Source organism: Lepidochelys kempii, chromosome 1 (assembly GCF_965140265.1).
Source record: "Lepidochelys kempii isolate rLepKem1 chromosome 1, rLepKem1.hap2, whole genome shotgun sequence".
NCBI lineage: Eukaryota > Metazoa > Chordata > Testudines > Cheloniidae > Lepidochelys > Lepidochelys kempii.
Genome location: NC_133256.1, coordinates 161,638,411 through 161,659,262, shown reverse-complemented (window position 1 = coordinate 161,659,262; position 20,852 = coordinate 161,638,411). Strand labels below are relative to the sequence as shown.

General features: G+C 43.8%; 1 protein-coding gene across 5 annotated transcripts in view; it reads left to right on the top strand.

Annotated features, from left to right (window-relative positions):
- MORC3 (MORC family CW-type zinc finger 3) overlaps positions 1 to 20,852 on the top strand; it is a 63,409-nt gene that overhangs the window by 5,515 nt on the left and 37,042 nt on the right. The window contains exons 2-6 of one of the 5 annotated variants that reach the window (XM_073361150.1): positions 1,252 to 1,398; positions 11,261 to 11,333; positions 17,808 to 17,940; positions 18,990 to 19,204; positions 19,480 to 19,627. In XM_073361150.1, the coding sequence (XP_073217251.1) occupies positions 1,309 to 1,398; positions 11,261 to 11,333; positions 17,808 to 17,940; positions 18,990 to 19,204; positions 19,480 to 19,627 (659 nt within the window). In that variant the 5' untranslated portion in view covers positions 1,252 to 1,308. Of the gene's footprint in view, positions 1 to 1,251; positions 1,399 to 1,532; positions 1,604 to 11,260; positions 11,334 to 17,807; positions 17,941 to 18,989; positions 19,205 to 19,479; positions 19,628 to 20,852 lie in introns of all 5 variants that reach the window. The other 4 variants (XM_073361140.1, XM_073361161.1, XM_073361170.1 and 1 more) reach the window with 4 other exon arrangements.

Genomic DNA, 20,852 nt, shown 5'->3' with positions numbered 1-20,852 from the left:
GGGAATGCCTTGCTGCTAAATGATGAACTAGCACTTGGCTGAGCCATCGTGGATTAACAAGTTGTTGTTAGTGTAGCCTCTCACTCTACAAGGGAGCCATGAGGGAGGAGACACAATGGGCGCAGGGCAGCGGCTGCAAACACTTCCCTGTGGAAACTGAACGTGATGACGAATCCATGCTATCCCACTGGAGTGCACGACTCCCTCCTCTGGGTGGCGCATGTACGGCTGCACAGGCGCCCACTTTCCAAAGTGCCAGGGGGTGCTCAACCCCCGGCTCTGCCCCAGGCCTGTCCCCACCCACTCCCCAGAGTGTGCTGCATCCTCGTGACCCACCCTTATTCCAAGCCACCACCCGCTAACAGGAGGCGGCCAAACAACGTTATATGCAAACATTGCGCAATTTTTAATTACTATGTTCTCTAATAGATCAACGATGAAACAACGTTAAGTGAGGAGTTACTGTACCCACTCATTGAATAGTGCTACAGCTTCTGGGGGCACATTCTGTGATTCTTAGCAATGTAAAATTTAGGCTGCTTTTTGAATTATTTCTTAGTGCATTGTGGGAGAACTTGTCTGTTCTTTCTGGGAACATGGAAAAATTGTTGGAAGGTATTAGACTAATGGTGGCACCACAGTGAAGCTAGCCTGCGTCCACACTGCAATAGTTTTACAGTTGCTGAGCTGTGCTCACTTCTGTGTTAGCCTATACCTCCTCTTGGGCCTGCCATTTTGAGTTAAAAGCACCACTGCATTCAAATTAAGGGGTTTTATGTGTGATGATGGCTCAAGTATAACTCGAGTTAACTTTGCAGTGAAGACCAGGCCAAAGACACGTTAGACCTTTGAGTCTTGCTGGACAGTGGGTTAGTTTTAATTTAATCAATAGAAAAGGGTTTGAGAATATGCATCATGAGGATATGCTCCTGTTATGTGCACTGGATTCCATTAAACTCTTCCATGTATGTAAAAATTGCTTTTCAAACAAGCTTTACAACATTCATGTGGGATGAGCAATGTTATTAGAGACAAAGGAGGGTGAGGTAATATCTTTTATTGGACCAACTTTTAGTATTTTAACACTGGTGGCTTGCCCATGAGAGGATTGTGCATGTACATATACATATACAAAAATATAAAATCACCCAGGATTAAGCTCTCCAAAGGAAGTTAAAGATTTCATGCAATAACCACTCCGTGAAAGTCATTAAGGATATTGTGTGAGCTAAATCACTCTCCTTTGTACAGGTGGCTAGAACTTTCTAAGCTGCCTTTGTTTTGCAGAGCTGCTGTATAAAAGTGTTGATGGCCCAGCTTTCTGCACCATATGGTCTCCATGAGCAGTGTGGGACTAGGAGTTTCTCCAGCCCTGGTCTACACTACAGAATTACTTTGGTATAACTGCTGAATTGGAATTAATTTGCAAACTGGATACAATTAACTTAGGCTTGAATAGAGACTGGGAGTGGATGCGTCATTACACAAAGTAACACTGTTTCACCATGTTCTTCTCCCCCACTGTTCCTCAGATGTTCTTGTCAACTGCTGGAAATGGCCCACCTTGATTATCACTACAAAAGGTCATCCGACGACCCCGCTGGTAATAGCTTAGCTTAAAGAAAGGGAGTACTTGTGGCACCTTAGACTAACCAATTTATTTGAGCATAAACTTTCACGAAAGCTTATGCTCAAATAAATTGGTTAGTGTCTAAAGTGCCACAAGTACTCCCTTTCTTTTTGTGAATACCGACTAACACGGCTGTTACTCTGAAGCTTAGCTTAAGTGATCACTCTGGTTACAGTGTGTATGGTAACACCCATTGTTTCATGTTCTCTGTGTTGTCAAAGTTTGACTCAGACTCACAATTTATCAGACCACTCTGTTTTATTAGCAAAGCTGCTCTGCTAACACATTTAGAAGTGAGCCCCCCGAGTGAGGCTTGTGTCTCTTAATTTATACAGTTTTTGGAGAACAAATTACAGAGAAGTTACAGACAAAAGAAGAAAAAAGATTTTAGTCACCACCCTTCGAGATCCCTGAGACCAGTCACGTATCTTCAATTACCTGCCACCCTTAACAATCTCCTTTAACAGCTTCCAGTTAACTTAACTAATTGCCCTTCACACCTTCCATTCTGATGCCTGCTTCTTAGACGTGCTGGCTCTATCTTAATTGCTTCTCCATTCAAAAGCTAACTGTCCCTACATGTGCTCCCTCAGATACTTGTAACATATTTTGGCATGCCCTCTCATATACAGTGTATCCAGCATGTCCCCTTATACAACGCTATACTTAAACAATGTTATACTTCCACAATCCCCTCTTTTGGTCAAGGCTACGCTCATGACCAATGACTTACTGGATTCCATACATCAATTGTTCTATTTCATTACTTTCACTGGTGACATTTAACAACATTAGATTAGCACTCTGGATTCCCCAGACCCTCAGGACACAGTAGCTGAGGATTAAGCTTCTCAAAGGACACGTGTTGGAAGCAGGACCCTTTCTGGTTCCGACAACCCCTTTCGAGGGAACGGCAGTCACGGTTTTACATCCACCAGGCAGCAGGCGCTAGGCTCACTACTGCTTCTTGTTTGTTGGGTCCTGCTGTCTGCTTACCCTCTGCTTCTGGCAACCCTTACGAGAGCGCAGATTGTAAGGTATTGCAGGCTGTTCCTCTTTGTCTTCTGGGGTTGAAGCTGGTTCTACGTGGTCAAGCAGAGGTGCTTGGTCCCCTTGAGGTGGCGCTGGCTTACACTGTGAGGCGTGGATCCATGCAGCGATGCCGGATAGTTTCACTGCTGTCTGGGTGGTGAGCAGTACCTGGTATGGACCCTTCCACCGGGGTTCCAAGGCGTGCTTCTGAAGGTGGTGCCACAGGTAGACCCAATCACCAGGCTCAAGAGTGTGACGGGCAGCAGAGGTGGGTTCCGTGGGCCAAGCTGCTCGCACCTGCGAATGGAAGGAGCTCACAGCTTGCATTAACCCTTTGCAGTACTGGAGGAGCATGCTGAGAGTTAGGTTTAGGTCTGGGGCTGGGGCAATAGTAGCCATTGTTCGCATAGGGCATCCCATGATGATTTCAAATGGACTCAATTTGTGTCTCTGGGATGGGGATGACCGAATTTCCATAAGGGCCAGTGGTAAAGCAGCTGGCCAGTTTAACCCTGTGGAACTACAGATTTTTGCTAGCTTATTTTTAAGCACACCATTTCGCCTTTCAACTGCTCCTGCACTCTGTGGATGGTAAGGGCAGTGCAACGGGTGGGTGACATGTAATACCTGGTTTAGATGTTGAACAATTTTTCCAGTAAAATGTGTTCCCTGGTCACTAGACAAAGTGGGAGGAATTCCCTTGGTAGGGATAATGTGATTTAACAGACATTTTGCAACGGACAATGAATCAGCTTTGCGACAGGGAAAGGCTTCAATCCAACCCGAAAACAGACATAACTAAAATGAATTCATATTTCTGACACTTTGGCATTTGTACAAAATCAAGTTGCCAGTGTATGAAAGGTGCTTGAGGCAAACCCTGGAACCCTTGTGTTACTTTTACAGATTTGCCTACATTGTGGCTTTGACAAGTAACACAAGCGGCACAGTGGCGGGTTGCAAAGGAGCTGAAATGGGGAGCCCACCACCCCGTCTTACTCATAGCAGAGACCATCCCCTCCTTGCCGACATGCGAAACACCATGTAGCAGGGCGGCTAGAGACGGGTAGAGTGAGAGGGGGGCTACAAAGGTACCAGTGGGCGATCGCCAAAGGGAATCAGAATGCAAAGAGCAACCCAAAGCACTCCAGGAGTCTTTCTCTGTTTCTGGGGCAGAATCCTGGAGCTGAGCGAGATGAGACAGGGATGGTGGCGTTACAGAGACAGAGAGGGGACCAAGAAATGCTTCTGGTGAAGGTTTTATAGTGGCGGCATGTTTTGCAGTAGCATCAGCAAGTGCATTACCTTTTGCCACCGTGGTGTCTGCCGCTGAGTGGCCAGTACACTTAACAATTGCCAAGGCAGACGTAAAACTGCATACAGGAGGGAGGCAATGTAGGGGCCATTCTTGATAGGGGTACCAGTAGAGGTAAGAAAACCTCGAGCCTGCCAGAGGGTGCCAAAGTCATGCACAACCCCAAAGGCATACCGAGAATCAGTAAAAATAGTGGCAGAGAGCCCCTCGGCTAGAAAGCAGGCACAGATTAGAGCAGTCAGTTCAGCCACCTGGGCAGAGGTCACAGAGGGTAAGGGCACAGCTTCTATGGTCTCAGAGAGAGAGACCACAGCATACCCTGCAAGAAGGTGGCCTTGGTCATTTCTATAACAGGACCCATCAGTGAATAATACCAGGTCAGAGTTAGGGAGAGGTACATCTGAAAGGTTGGGGCGCGGGACAGTGATAGCGGAGACAGTTGCAAGGCAGTCATGGGGTTCACCATCACTAGGTAAAGGAAGGAGGGTAGCAGGGTTTAACTGGGAGCAGCGCTTAATAGTGATATGTGAGGCTGAAAGCAGCAAAAGTTCATACCTAGTGAGGCGAGCAGAGGAGAGGTGAGCAGTGTTGCGTTGCAGAAGGAGAGTTTCCACAGAATGGGGATCCATGAGAGTGAGAGGAGAGCGGAGGACAAGGGACTCAGACATCTCAACCAGGCGCGCTGCAGCAGCTACAGCGCATAGGCAAGGGGGTAAACCCTGGGCTACAGGGTCCAAGGTTGCAGAAAAATAAGCCACCGGGCGATTTCTGTCACCGTGCTCCTGAGTAAGAACCCCGAGGGCACAAGCAGATTGTTCGTGACAGAAAAGGGTAAAAGGCTTGTCATAGTTAGGTAACCCTAAGGCAGGGGCAGAGGCTAAATTCTGCTTAAGGGAGATGAAAGCAGCATTTGCTTCAAGTGGCCATGGCATGGGGTTAGGTACAGAGGATCGAGTGAGTTCTTGGAGTGGTTTAGCCAGAGAAGCATATTGGGGAATCCATTGCCTACAGAACCCTGTCATGCCTAAGAATTTTCTGACCTGGCGTGGAGAGCCAGGCTGGGGAAAGCTAAGGATGGCTTGTACCCGGGCTGGATAGAGTGTACGGGAACCCTGGGAGAGAAGGAAGCCTAGGTATGTGACAGAGGTTTGGCAGAGCTGCAATTTTGTGCGAGAAGCCTTATGACCCTTGTTTGCTAAAGCTGTGAGAAGTGTTAGTGAATCAGTTTCTGAGGCAGACAGAGAGGGGGAGCACAGGAGTAAGTCGTCCACATATTGGATCAGTGTGGATCCTGATGGGAAAACCAGGTCAGCGAGATCCCTGGCTAGGGCTTGAGGAAAAATAGGATGGACTCTCTGTATACCCCTGGGGAAGGGTAGTCCATGTATATTGTTGACCCTTGTAGGAGAAGGCAAAGAGATACTGGGATTCAGAGTGAACTGGGACAGAGAAGAAAGCGGAGCACAAATCTACAACAGTAAAGTGTGTTGCATTTGGAGGAATAGACGCTAGTATTGTAGCAGGGTTAGGAACCACTGGAAAAGAAGGTATGACAATACGGTTAATAGCTCGAAGGTCTTAAACAAATTGTCACAATTTGCCATCAGCCTTTTGAACTGGGAGGATAGAGGTGTTACAGGGGCTGGAACAAGGGACAATAATTCCTTGTTCTTTTAATGCAGATATAACTGGAGCAATCCCAGCCTCTGCCTCAGGATTCAAAGGATACTGAGACAGGCGAGGCAGAAGTTTGGAATTGTCTACAGTAATCTGAACTGGGTCAGTATTTAATCGGCCCACTTCAGATGGGTGAGATGGCCATAGGGAGGAAGGAACCTGAGAGATTAGGTGCTCTAGGGACGGAGTTAAGGGACAGCAAGGGACCGGAGTGGAGAGGGAAGTTTCAGACAGCAAGGAGGCTACAGAATCACATAAGGAAGACTGAGGGATTTGCAGATAGACACCATCTGGGGAGCAGTAAATAGAACAGCCAAGTTTGCATAGCAAGTCCTGTCCCAGAAGGTTTGCAGGGGAGGAATCAGAGAGGAGGAATGCATGCTCCTCAGAGAGGGGACCGACCTGAACAGACAAAGGTTTTGAGAGGGGAAAAGAGGTAGGGATCCCTGTAATGCCAACAGCAGACACAGATTTTCCAGATCGGGGAACCTCAGGCAAGTCAGTGGTGCGGATTGTAGAAAGAGAAGCTCCAGTATCAACAAGGAAAGGGAGAGAGAGATCATTTACAGTCAGGACACATTCTCAAGTAGGGGACAGAGGTAATAAGGGAGCTAAAACTTTGTGAGGTTCCCCAGCATCCCGTCATTGTTGGGATGAAAAATAGGGTTGGGGATCAGCTGGAGGAACCAGCGGGGGGTTCACTTGATTTCCCATACAATTATTAGGTCGTCTTGGACACTCTTTTTTCCAGTGTCCAGGCTGTTTAAAGTAGTTACAAACCCCAGTTAATCCAGCCCCCCGCCCCCTTCCGCAACCTCATCCCTGTCCCCGGTGTGGTGTGCTTAGTCCTGAATAATGCTGTATCTGCAGAGCCATTAACTTTTGGGAGGACTGTTCCTCCTTTCCTTTTAAAGTGCGATGGCAATGCTCTGCTACTGCCAGCAATTTGTCCATGGTTTCAGTCTCCCATCCCACACTTATTCGTTTTAACATGCTGCCTGTGGCAAGGAGAAGACCATCAACAAATGCATGTGCCAAGGCCCCCTGCCCATTTACATCGGGCTCTTGTATTCCTGAATGTTGTAGGAAAATGTCGGTTAGCCGGGACCTATAGTCGCCTGGGCTTTCTCCTTGCCCTTGCTTACAGCAACGTATTGCTGTCCAGTTTGTTTTAGGAGCCCACACTTTGGGAATGGCTTGATGCAGGCGCTTCCAAAGAACCATACACCGGTCTCTGTATGCCGAATCTGGGCCAGTACTTTTTATGGTTGAGTAGCGTACCTCAGCTGGCCAGTCTGCGGCAGCCAACCATTTTTCATAATAACTGGCAGGAGCTAACAATTTACACAGTTGGAGGAGATCTGTCTCAGAGTGTTCATAGGTTTCACAGATTAACAGAAACTCCTCAGCAAATTTGACAGAGTTTTCCTGTGGTTTGGGAAAACTTTTAACTATAGATAAAAGTTCCGTACGAGTCCAGGGCTTATAATCCCATATGGACTTACTTTCTCCATTTTAAGGACTCGTAAGGGTGCCACAACAGTTTGATCAGAGTCTCTCATTAACCTCCCATCAGGTTCTCTTTTCCAAGAAGAGATGTCAAGAGAATCTTTGCAGTCTGCTTTGGATTTCTTCTTCATAATATTTTGCAGAGCTGCGAGGCAAATGAGGGTATCTTCTTCACTTTCGTTATCTGTAGTCACTGAAGATTTTTCCTTTTCTGATTTCTTATTTGCGCAGGAGTATGGTGGGGGTCGGGTTTGATCCGGATCATTGCACCGGACGGGGCAAAGGGGAGTGCTCAGACTAGTGGGAGAGACTGCATCCAATTGAACTGTTAGTTTTTTGATAGAATTTTTAAGAGAGGTGAGTTTTGACTCAGTCCATCTACGATTTGCCTCTTCCCACCACTGCATGAAGCAGTCTACTTCTCCTCTCTCCAATTTGGTTTTTGGGAGGACGAGTTTGCTTTTTAAAGCATCCACTCGATCCTTGTCCCAAGAACCTAACAGTGGCCACTGTAATTTGGGGTTCTCTAGAGCTAATTTGGACCATTTTTCAAGAAACCTACAAGAGTCCGGACCCCTCCTAAAATACATAAAATAAGCTGGAGTTCCCTTAGGGAACTGTTCTACCTTAGAGTTCTGATTACCCATCCAGGAGGACTTCACACAGCACTCACACAAGAAGGAAATTCGGGCTCAGCAGAGCGGTACCCCGTGCAACACACAGAAAGGAGCCCACAGGCTACTGCCTCAACTGCCCTTGCTTTCACACCAGGGGTTATACCCAAGGCGTGGTGCAGCTGCAGCTGTGCAGATTCCACTTATTCAGACCGTGGGGATGGGGATCCCTTGGTCAGCCAGTCTCCGGACAGAGATGGCTCCCAGATTCACACACACACCACGGGGAAGACGGATAGACACAAAGACAAGACAGTCCTCAAACCGGTTAAAGCACAAAAATAATAATTACCTGAGACGTCTGATTCCAGAAGCTGGATCCAAGGACCCCTACCCGAACAGAGTGGGAACCAACAAGTTCAATGGCGTAGACTGCGCTGCTGCTGTGTACCTTTCTGTCTTGTGGAGGATCGCTTGGACTAAGCGTCCAGGCGCCGGCTGCCACGATCGTCCTGCAAGGCAGTCAGGGATCACACAGCCTCAGTGAAGCCGCTTGCCATCTCAGTGGAACCTCCAAATTGTCAAAGTTTGACTCCGACTTACAATTTATCAGACCACTCTGTTTTATTAGCAAAGCTGCTCTGCTAATACATTTAGAAGTGAGCCCCCCGAGTGGGGCTTGTGTCTCTTAATTTATACAGTTTTTGGAGAACAAGTTACAGAGAGGTTACAGACAAAAGAAGAAAAAAGATTTTAGTCACCACCCTTCGAGATCCCTGAGACCAGTCACGTATTTTCAATTACCTGCCACCCTTAACAATCTCCTTTAACAGCTTCCAGTTAACTTAACTAATTGCCCTTCACACCTTCCATTCTGATGCCTGCTTCTTAGACGTGCTGGCTCTATCTTAATTGCTTCTCCATTCAAAAGCTAACTGTCCCTACATGTGCTCCCTCAGATACTTTGTAACATGTTTTGGCATGCCCTCTCATACAATGTATCCAGTATGTCCCCTTATACAACGCTATACTTCCACAATGTATATAAATCTCTCCACTGTATTTTCCACTGAATGCGTCCGATGAAGTGAGCTGTAGCTCACAAAAGCTTATGCCCAAATAAATTTTAGTCTCTAAGGTGCCACAAGTCCTCCTTTTCTTTTTGATATAACCGTCACTCAGGGGGTGTGAATAATCCACACCACTGAATGATGTAGGTATACTGAGCTAAGCACTAGTGTAGACAGCGCTATGTCGACAGGAGAGCTCTCTCACCAACATGGCTACTGCCTCTCATGGAGGTGGAGTTAAGTCGACAGGAGAGCTCGCTCCCATTGGCTTAGAATGTCTGCGCCAGAAGCAATACCGTGGAGTAGTTGCATTGGTGCAGCTGTGTCACTACAAGTTTGTAGTGTAGACCTGCCCTCACTTATAGAAGTGAAGTGCAGAGGTGTTTAGTGAGAGAGAGATTCTCAGAAATTGTTAAGCAGTTAGATTGGTGAGTGTGTCCTGGAAACAGGCGAAAATGCTTTACTTGAGGTTTCTGCAAGAGTGAGTTGCTTATCTGCCATTTACCACCCCTGTTTAAGGAAATAGGATTGGTGTGTGCCTTTTGTAAATAAACAAGTTACCTGAAGAAAATATCTGACTCTGCATCACTAATGTCTGCTCCAAACAGAAAACTGACCTACAAGGTCCTGATTTCTGCTGTGCTTGGCAAAAGGTCAACAGCATTATATCTGTGGAGATAATGGACAGGGTGACTAGCACATGTTTATTTAGGCCTTGTCTACACTAGAAAGGGTTTCCTGGTATAGCTGTTCTGGTCATTGGAGGGATAGAATTTAGGAGCTTGACTATCCAAACCATGAATCACCACTGCTTGACCTAAAGGAGCTATTTGGTTAGGGGTAAATAAGCCTTCATCAAACTGACCCAGTTACTACAGGGAGACATGTTTGTACACACTAAGAGCAGGTCTATACTGCGAAGTTTAGTTGAGACAGGTGTCTTTCAGGTGTGTGGAAAAAACAGTACTCCCTGTCAACACAACAATGCCACCAAAAACTCCAGTTTAGATGCAACTATGCTGACAGAAGATTGCTTCTTCGGCATAGCTAATGTTCAGAAAGGTGATGTTACAATGCTGGTGGAAAAACTCCATCTGTCAGTATATGCTATGTCTGCACTAGGGGGCTCCCCTGTTTAGCTATACTGACAAAGCATTTATAATATAGACAAAGCCTAAGCCAGTGTATTGCTCCTCTTGGTGGTTGCCCCTAGTAAGAATAAGTGCTTGTTACATACCTAAAGAAAAGATTACTCTTTTAGATCAAGTGGTTGAGGCTTGTGCTGGAGAGCTGAGATTTGGTTCCTCTAATGACGTCTAATGTCAGTGGGCATGTAATTGTAGTGACATGTAATACTCTTGGTGGAATTCTGTGCATTTAAAAATCTACAACAAAAAATTAAAACTTTTGCACAGAATATTTAAAAATTCTGCATATTTTGTCAAAATAACACAATATAATCACACCACTTTCAATTATTTTTGGTCATTTATTTCAAAATACCTGTCAGCAAGTATGTCTAACGATACAGACAACAAAAAAGATTAGGAAATGTTTTTTGACAAATAGATTCCTTACTAGGCATATTAATACAGAACTCTGAGTAATTCATTTAAACCGCAATACAGAATCATATTTCCCGCACCCTTCAGAAGCAGTGCAAAGGCTTGGGGGAGTTAGGGGTAACAGAGGAGCTGAGGGAGAGGGAAGTAAATTGCTAGGAAGGAGCCTGGGAGTGACCTTGGAGGGCTGTTGGGTATGGATGGGAAAAGTATGGAACAGGTTTTTTGCGGGGACAGGGAGGGATTGTTAAGGAGTTTCCCCCATGCAGACCCTGGCTGACCCCTAGCCTCTCCCATTCGGTCAGGCACATCTGCCCTCGCCCCCATGTGTCTCTGTGCCCTCAGCCAGCCACTTCCCTGTCCCTATGTGTCCCTGTACCCCTCCCCCTCGTGTTGGTGCCCTCACCCAGCCACTCCCCTGGCCCTATGTAGCTCTGCACCCCTTCCCCCATGTGTCTCTGTGCCCTCACCCAGCCACTCCCCTGTCCCTATGTGTCCCTGTACCCCTCCCCTGTCTGCACTAGTCTCTGTGCCTCCACTCAGCCTCCCTATGTAGCTCTGCACCTCCCTCCGGAGTAATCAACTTCATAGGTGACCTTGAGGACTCTAGTCTAGAACACAGCATAACAACAAGGGCTAAATCTTGCCGATCATGTCACTTTCTTGAAGAATATTGATGATAAATGTTGGAAATATTCTTCAGATTTTTTTAAGTATGGTAACTTAACACTCATTTGTTGTATAAAATGGCTACTGTAAATGTCACAATATTTAATAGATATTGTCTTTCACTTTATAGTGTGGAGGGAAACAAACTGAGCTAACACTAACCTTTTTTGTTTTTGTTTCAGCTTTGTCCAAAGTTCTTGCACACAAATTCTACCAGTCACACTTGGCCGTTCAGTGCAGTTGCAGAACTTATAGGTATCAGCACTTCATTTATTGAATACTTGACCCTTTTGTTTTTGTTTAAATTGTGCAGTGACTTTGACATTAAAACTTAAATTCAGCTAAAATAATTATAGTAATAGAAAGTGGAGGGGAAATAAGGTTCTAATTTTTGATTCTGTGGTACATTGAGAGCAATCAGAAGTTTCAATTTTATTATATTTAAGACTTCCTTACATGTGTTAATACAGTGTATTATAATTAAAAAAAAACCCTGTTTTTGCCATGTATGCTATTTGTGGTTTATTTTGTTTGGAAGTAGATCTGTCAGGTTCACTTGCAATAGCACAGTGGTATAATAAATTTGAACATTTCCCTAGCAATGTTCAAAACCTGAGAGACATTTTTTCTCATTTAAAATCCATAAAACCATTTCTTAGGCTTTTGTTCAATTTTCAATAGCAAAACCTAAATGTTGGACTTGTCTACTTGTAATAACAGATAATTGCCAATAAGCCAAAGTGCACTTTGCTTTTATCTTTGTTCACAGTTTCTAGTTTTATAAAAGCTAGAAGTTTGATTGTGTTACCTTTCTTTAGGCTACGCTTTCTCAGGACAGTTTGTATCTCATATTTGGTTGTCCAAGCAAATGTTTTATAGCCTTATTTGTTAGCCATGTGCTTCCTTTTCCTGAACTGCAGTTCAGCTTAGTTAGGAGCTGTCAAGGTTCCTTCCCCACTCTGAACTCTAGGTTACAGATGTGGGGACCTGCATGAAAGACCCCCTAAGCTTAGTCTTACCAGCTTAGGTTAAAAACTTCAAGGTACAAATTTTGTTTTGTCCTTGAACCCTAATCTGCCACCACCAAGCGTGTTAATAAAGAACAGGGAAAGAGCCCACTTGGAGATGTCTTCGCCCCAAATATCCCCCCAAGCCCTACACCCCCTTTCCTGGGGAAGGCTTGATTAAAAATCCTCACCAGTTTGTACAGGTGAACACAGACCCAAACCCTTGGATCTTAAGAACAATGAAAAATCAATCAGGTTCTTAAAAGAAGAATTTTAATTAAAGAAAAGGTAAAAGAATCACCTCTGTAAAATCAGTATGGTAAATACCTTACAGGGTAATCAGATTCAAAACCTAGAGAATCTCTCTAGGCAAAACCTTAAGTTACAAAAAGACACAAACAGGAATATACATTCCATCCAGCACAGCTTATTTTACCAGCCATTTAAACAAAAGGAAATCTAACACATTTCTAGCTAGATTACTTACTAATTTAACAGAAGTTCTGAGACTGCATTCCTGATCTGTTCCCGGCAAAAGTATCACACAGACGAGCCCTTTGTTCCCTCCCCTCCAGATTTGAAAGTATCTTGTCTCCTGATTGGTCATTTTGGTCAGGTGCCAACGAGGTTATCTTAGCTTCTTAACCCTTTACAGATGAAAGGGTTTTGCTTCTGGCCAGGAGGGGTTTTATAGCACTGTATACAGAAAGGTGGTTACCCTTTCCTTTATATTTTTGACAGGAGTATAGCTGGTTGAGAAGGACAAAAGGAGTAGGGTGAGTGGGAGAAACTACCCATTTCTGTTGCCATTCAGTGGTGGTTTGACGGAAACTGAGGTCAATCTTAATTTTTAGCATCTGGTTTTGTGTGAAGATCAGTCATTACAATCTGGATTTTTAAAAATAGGTTAGCCGTTTCCCTAGTAGGCAGCAAACTAGTAACATTTTGTTAGTACAAGGTACTAGAAAACAAGATTTTTATTTCTTTTCCTTTTTGCTTATGATGACGTCTTCAGTGGAATTTTACCTTTGCTATATCTTGAACTATAAATAGGGGCAGTATGGTAGATGGAATTGTTTTGGGGCTGTGTGTTTGAAATTATTAATATAGGAAACTACCATGACACCAGTTCAATCATAAATTCCTTTATTAAATCTAAAGGCCGAATGGCTTTTCTGTAATTGCTCTAAATAGGTCTAAAAGCCTAAATAATAAACAGTAACAACACTTTTATGAGCATTTGATTACAAATATTTACCAAAGGGTTTACAGGGATGCTTATATCCATATTGGTTGGCTCCAACTTGTACAGGAAGGTATTAGCAATGAACCCTTAGAGCAGAGGTGGGCAAACTACGGCCTGCTGGCCCCTAGCCCCCAGCCCTCCCCTGCTGTCCGTGTCCCCCCCCACTCTCTCCCCCGTGCAGCCTCAGCTCGTTGTGCCGCCCGCACTCTGGCCCGCCACTCCTGCAGTGTGGTTCCATGGTTAGCTCTGGCTACTCTGAGCAGCATGGTAAGGGGGCAGGGAGGCCGGGGCAAGAGGGGAGGGCTGGATAAGGGGCAGAGGGTCCCGGGGGGCAGACAGGGAGCAGGGGCAGTTGGACAGGGCAGAGGTTTGGGGGCTGTCAGAGGATGGGAAACGGGGGGATTGGATAGGCGTGGGATAGGTTGGACAGGCATGGGAGTCCTGGTGTGTGTGAATAGGGGTCAGGGAGTTGGGACAGGGAGCAGGGGGGGTGGATGGGTCAGGGGTTCTTCAGGGGGCAGTTAGGGGATGGGAAGTGGGAGTGAGCGGGGGCTAGGCTGTTTGGGGAGGCACAGACTTCCCTACCCAGCCCTCCATACAGTTCCGCAACCCTGATGTGGCCCTCGGTCTAAAAAGTTTGCCCACCCCTGCCTTAGAGTTTACTCTTTTTAATACACTTTAACAAACAAGTGATGTCATTGCCAAGTATTGGACCTTAGCTAAGGCCAGATGAAGCTGTTTTTTATAATATATTAAACAAACTGATATAGGCAATTACTTACTGTACCCAGTACCCAATGAACCAGGTTTTATTTCTATTATTTCAGCACAAACCTTAAATAATACAGGTATTTTGAAGTGTCACTGAAAGTTTAACACAACTCTTCTTATGATCTCATTCATTTTGACCACATGCATTGGGCATATTGCACATGTTTAAAATCATAGTTCACCCAAGTCTAATGTGAGCTGATATTCCTGCTAGGGCAGGGGTCGGTAACCTGCGGCATACGTGCCAAAGATGGCTCGCAAGCCGATTTTTTTACTGGCACGCTCCTGCCAGCCGGGGTCCTGACTGCTGGCCCTGCTCAGTCTGCTGCCTGCCTGGGTGAATGGAACCCCAAGCTGGCGGCAGGTTGAGCGGGGCCCCCGGCGGCTGGGATCCCGGCTGTCAGGAGTTGGTGGACAGAACCCCAGACCGGAGGCGGCCGCTGGCCCCACTCAGCCTGCTGATAGTCTGGGGTTCTGGCCACCGGCCCCTTGCCGGCCGGGGTCCCAGCTATCAGCCCTGCTTAGCCTGCTGCTGGCCTGGGATACCAGCCACTGGCCCCGCTCACCTTGCTGCTGATCTGGGGTTCCAGCCGTCCGGGCCTGCTCAGCCCTCCTGTCGGCTGGAGGGTACTGGGGTACTGGCAGCTATCCCAGGGCTCTGCTCCTGGCCTGGGCCCAGCGCTCTGCAGCCCTTATAAAAAATTACACTACAATTAGCTTGAAAACTTAAAAACTTTGTATATTACAATAATCATTAAAAAAGTATGTTAATACATAGGTTTGGTGAAACAAAGTAGTTGTACTTATGTGCCTGTGCTTAATTTGTGTTTTCAATGATTTACCTTCTAAAAAAACTTGCATGTCTCGCACCCCCAGAAAGGGCATCTTGCACCCCCCAGGTTAAGAACCACTGCACAAAACTGATAAGATCTGTATTTTAATTTAATTTTAAATGAAGCTGCTTAAACATTTTTAAAACCTTGTTTACATACAACAATAGTTTAGTTATATAGACTTTTCGAGAGAGACCTTCTAAAAATGTTAAAATGTATTACTGGCACACGAAACCTTAAATTAGAGTGAATAAATGAAGACTCAGCACACCACATCTGAAAGGTTGCTGACCCCTGTGCTAGGGGATGGGGTGGTGTTAATCCTTTTATTTAAAATTGAGTCAATTTGGGGGGTATTAATCAACTTTTACATGTTTTACATATAAGCTGATGACTTCATCAAAAAGATGAAAATAAAACTAAAATGCATTTCTAACTCTAGAATTGACATTAATCATCAATTACATCTTCAATTTATGGTTTTTGTTTAGGGTCTGTGGTAATTTTTAAAGTAGCAAAATCTCGCATCAGTGCTTTGCAAAACTGTATGCGCTAGTCAAGGAAAAAATTTTATCCCTTCTCCCCAAGTTAGTTTGTGGCAGATGCTGTAATGTGGTATTGTATTACTACAGTTTAATTTTGCAAAGTACCACTCTATATTTACACTGTGAAGAAACACACAAATAATTAAAATTGACAATATAAATTGATAAAGGACATCTTTGTTATGCACCTTTGCTTTTACGTGTTTGTTCACTCACAAATTCAGAATGGGCCTTAATGCAAATTACTAAAATTCTGCAGGGTTTACATTTAATTCCAGTGGCTGCTCATCAGGATTGCCAGCAATAGTTTAATGACAGGTTTCAGAGTAGCAGCTGTGTTAGTCTGTATTTGCAAAAAGAAAAGGAGTACTTGTGGCACCTTAGACTAACAAATTTATTTGAGCATAAGCTTTCGTGAGCTACAGCTCACTTCATCGGATGCATTCAGTGGAAAATACAGTGGGGAGATTTATATACATAGAAACATGAAACAATGGGTGTTACCATACACATTGTAACCAGAGTGATCACTTAAGCTGAGCTATTACCAGCGGGGGGGGGGGGGGGGGGGACATGGGGACCTTTTGTAGTGATAATCAAGGTGGGCCATTTCCAGCAGTTGACAAGAACGGAGGGGGGTGGGGGAATAAACATGGGGAAATAGTTTTACTTTGTGTAATGACCCATCCACTCCCAGTCTCTAGTCAAGCCTAAATTAATTGTATCCAGTTTGCAAATTAATTCCAATTCAGCAGTCTCTGGTTGGAGTCTGTTTTTGAAGTATTGCCACTTTTAGGTCTGTAATCAAGTGACCAGAGAGATTGTACCCAGAAGTCACCTACTACAGGACAGGCCCAACAAAGAAAATAACAGAACACCACTAGCCGTCACCTTCAGCCCCCAACTGAAACCTCTCCAACGCATCATCAAGGATCTACAACCTATCCTGAAGGACGACCCATCACTCTCACAGATCTTGGGAGACAGGCCAGTCCTTGCGTACAGACAGCCCCAGAACCTGAAGCAAATACTCACCAGCAACCACACAACAAAAACACTAACCCAGGAACCTATCCTTGCAACAAAGCTCGTTGCCAACTGTGTCCACATATCTATTCAGGGGACACCATCATAGGGCCTAATCACATCAACCACAATATCAGAGGCTCGTTCACCTGCACATCTACCAGTGTGATATGTGCCAGGAATGCCCCTCTGCCATGTACATTGGTCAAACCGGACAGTCTCTACGTAAAAGAATAAATGGACACAAATCAGACATCAAGAATTATAACATTCAAAAACCAGTCGGAGAACACTTCAATCTCTCTGGTCACTCAGTTACAGACCTAAAAGTGGCAATACTTAAAACACAGACTCCAACGAGAGACTGCTGAATTGGAATTAATTTGCAAACTGGATACAATTAACTTAGGCTTGACTAGAGACTGGGAGTGGATGGGTCATTACACAAAGTAAAACTATTTCCCCATGTTTATTACACACACCCCCCCCCGGTTCCTCAGACGTTCTTGTCAACTGCTGGAAATGGCCCACCTTGATTATCATTGCAAAAGGCCCCCATGTCCCTGCCCCTCCGCCCTCCTGCTGGTTATAGCTCACCTTAAGTGATCACTCTGGTTACAGTGTGTATGGTAACACCCATTGTTTGATGTTCTCTATGTATATAAATCTCCCCACTGTATTTGCCACTGAATGCATCCGATGCTCACGAATGCTCATGAAACCTTATGCTCAAATAAATTTGTTAGTCTCTAAGGTGCCACAAGTACTCCTTTTCTTTCAGCAATAGTTTAAGTGGTTCCTAAATGGCAGATCCTCATTAGTCTTTGGAAAGGCCTTTTGTTTGAAAGCCACTTGGCAACCAGCACTCATAGCTTAACCCTACATCTTTCTGAGTGATTAGTGGTGGAAAGTCATCAGCAAACAGCCCAGATAATATGGTATCTGTCCACATGAGTGATTATAAAAATTGGTGTACACTGAGTGGGGACTGGCCTTCAAGTCTGATCCTAAAACAGCAACTATAAGCCACTCATTTTGTAGACCTTGTACAATATTTTAACTTTTAAAAATGGCTTTAGCTGGTTTAAAAAGGAGGGTGAAAGAAAGAAGTGTATGGAATTTAATGTTTTATGGGTAAAAGATGGGACATCCTGAATCCACTTACCTGGGAAATATTTTCATAGAACGTTTTGGTATATAAGCCCTTCACCAGAATGATGTATTTTTGAATATTTGAATGTATGGATGCTATAGCATTTTAATTTGTGCTCTTGTTAATTTCACACTTCCCTGATTTTCAGACAATGCTTATGATCCAGATGTGAATGCGAAACAGATATGGATAGACAAAACAGTAATAAAGGGCAACATATGTCTGACATTTACTGATAATGGAAATGGCATGACTTCAGAAAAATTGCACAAAATGCTCAGGTGGGTAACTGTTTTGTGGATATTTTTATGGTCTCCCACAATCATTCCAATTTCAGATTGTAATGTTCTGCTCGTTCCTGCATATTTTTATATCAAATGTGCAAATTAATTTAGTGCCTGTGAAAGTGAGACAAAGATTAGTAACTAGATCCAAATGATAGGCAGATGCTGGTCAAGCATTCATCAAGATCTGCAGTACATTTTGTTCCTGAATCACCCACCTCCATTTGTCTGTTCCTGAGCCTATTTAGAGTCAGCGGCAATACAGAAATATGTGGTTTTGTAATGTCCGTAAGTGGAATAGGATAGGGGAAGAAGAGGAGGATATGCTTGCTAAACTCAGGTTTGTGTAAATATAAACCCAGGTAGCCAAAGGTGAAAGGTAGTTAGCTCAGTGCCATGAACTGCCAGCATAACCATTCAGTTGCTCCTTTGATTTAGTGGGTTGTAGGTGAAATGTATTAGAATTAAGATTTAGCACATTGTTCAAAATTGCAGGTATTATAGAACAATTAAGGGGCTGAGGAATTGCTGTAATGAACAGTTATATATTTTCTTCTTATGTGTTTTTTTTCTAACTTATTGTTTCTTGTGAGTTAAGGGCTTAATGCTAAATTCACTGCACAATTACAGATCATCACTTCTAATGAAATGTCTCCTTTGTCTCCTTTACCAATGCAAAATTGACTTTTGTTTACAAATTATTGCAAAAGCAATTGAGAGAAGTGGAAAAACTGTTCACCAAGGTCTAGTTCAGTCTTTATAATTGACTGTTAGACTGATTTGGGAGCACTTTTTGTATAATCCCTTACAGAATTATACCCTTTAGACATATTTAAAGATGGCAATAGATGACACTAGGGAGCAGTTTAGCATTGTAACATCAATCTGATCCTCAGCCTTTGTCTAGTTGTTGAGCAAATACATCTTTTAGCTGTGCTGTAGTTACTGGTATCAAAAGTAGAGATTAACATCTGTTTAAACCTATTTTGATATCGATCTTTTGTGGGTTTACGCTTTTTACAAAATGTTCTAACAACGTGTTTCAGCTTTGGTTTCAGTGACAAAGTTACAATAAATGGCCGCATTCCAGTGGGACTGTATGGAAATGGATTTAAATCAGGATCTATGCGCCTGGGAAAAGATGCAATTGTTTTCACCAAAAATGGAGAGACCATGAGTGTTGGCCTGTTATCTCAGACCTTCCTAGAAGCTACAAAGGCAGAACATGTCATTGTTCCTATAGTATCATTTAACAGGCAACATATCCTTTTGAGTATTTTCAGACACAAAAAGTGGTGCATTTGCATGTGTAAAAGTAGGATATGAAGAGCCTCTCAGAATGGAAATTGCAGTTGTGCTTTGCCCTCCTCATACATAAGGAGGGATGAGGGCTATGCGGGGTTGGATAATAGCAACAAAACACTTGTCTAAGACATGTTAGGAAGAAAGCCCAGAGTACTGTGGCTATGCCAAAGAAGCTCACCTAGAAATTTATTTTAATTTGTGAAATGTTTAAGTCTTTAACTTAGTTTTTACGGCAAATAATTAATCCAGTAGAATACAAAGCCAGCCTAAAGGCCATCCAGGCATATTCTTTGTTCTCTACTGAGGAGAAGTTACTGGCAGAGCTTGATGCTATCATGGGGAAAAAAGGAACAAGAATCATCATTTGGAACCTTAGAAGGTAAGATGAAGTCCAGTGTCTGCTAAATTGTGAACTTAAGTGTTCAGTGTGCATGAGTTTGGTGGTAAGCAGCTAGACTTTAGAAGTCTTGGTGGAACAACTCTCTAAAGCTACAAAGCTAATGAGCATGAGTTGGTAGTAACTTAGTGGGAACATGCGGAATCAGACTGATAAACTTGAGAGTTACAAGGTCATTCATCCACTACCACTAAACTATCACGACAGAGCAAGTAAAATAGCCAGAGGCAAAGGGACTAAAACCAGGTCTACACTACAATGTTCTGCTGGCATAGCTATGTCTGTTAGTTATGGCAGCAAAAAACCCTGTGTTCACAGTTAATATAGGCAAAATACTTTTGTTGGTATAGCTTATGCCCTTTGAGGAGGTAGTTTAACTGTGCCAGCAAAAGAATTACTTTTGCTAGAATAAGTTGGAGCGCTGCTAGAGAGGTTTGTTGGCATTGCTATACCAGCAAAATTTTTGCAGTTGAAAACTAGCCCTAAAATGTGGTATCTTGCTAAATCTTATCTGTTTTAATATTAATGGCGGTTTGAGAGAAACCAGGCAGCTCCTTAACTAAACTTTCTTGTGGCCTAGTAGTAGTATACTTAAAATGTCTGGAACTTTTCAAGTTTAATTCTAGTTTGTTGACTCTTACGGTATCTAATCCAGAATTTCCCCACATATTTACCATAGCAGAATAAAAGGCTTAATTAGTCACATTCTCAAAGTCAGTAGAAATTAGAGAACAAATTTGTTTGGTCAACTTCATCCATGTGTCTCTTCAGGATTGTGCCCTATAGAATCATAGAAATGTAGGACTGGAAAGAACCTCAATAGGTTATCTAGTCCAGTCCCCTGCACTCAAGGCAGGACTAAGTAATAACTAGACCATTCGTGACAGGTGTTAGTCTAACCTGTCCTTAAAAACCTCCAATGTGAGAGGTTCTACAGTCTCCTTAGGAGATTTGTTCCAATGCTTAACTACTCTGACAAGTTTTTCCTAATGTCCAGCCTAAACCGCCCTTGCTGCAATTTAAGCCCATTTCTGCTTCTTCTATCCTCAGAGGTTAGGGAGAACAATTTTTCTCCCTCTTCCTTGTAACAACCTCTTTTGTACTTGAAAACTGTTATCATATCAGCACCCCCTCAGTCTTCTCTTCTCCAGACTAAACAAACCCAGTTTTTTCAATGGTCCCTCATAGGTCATGTTTTCTAGATCTT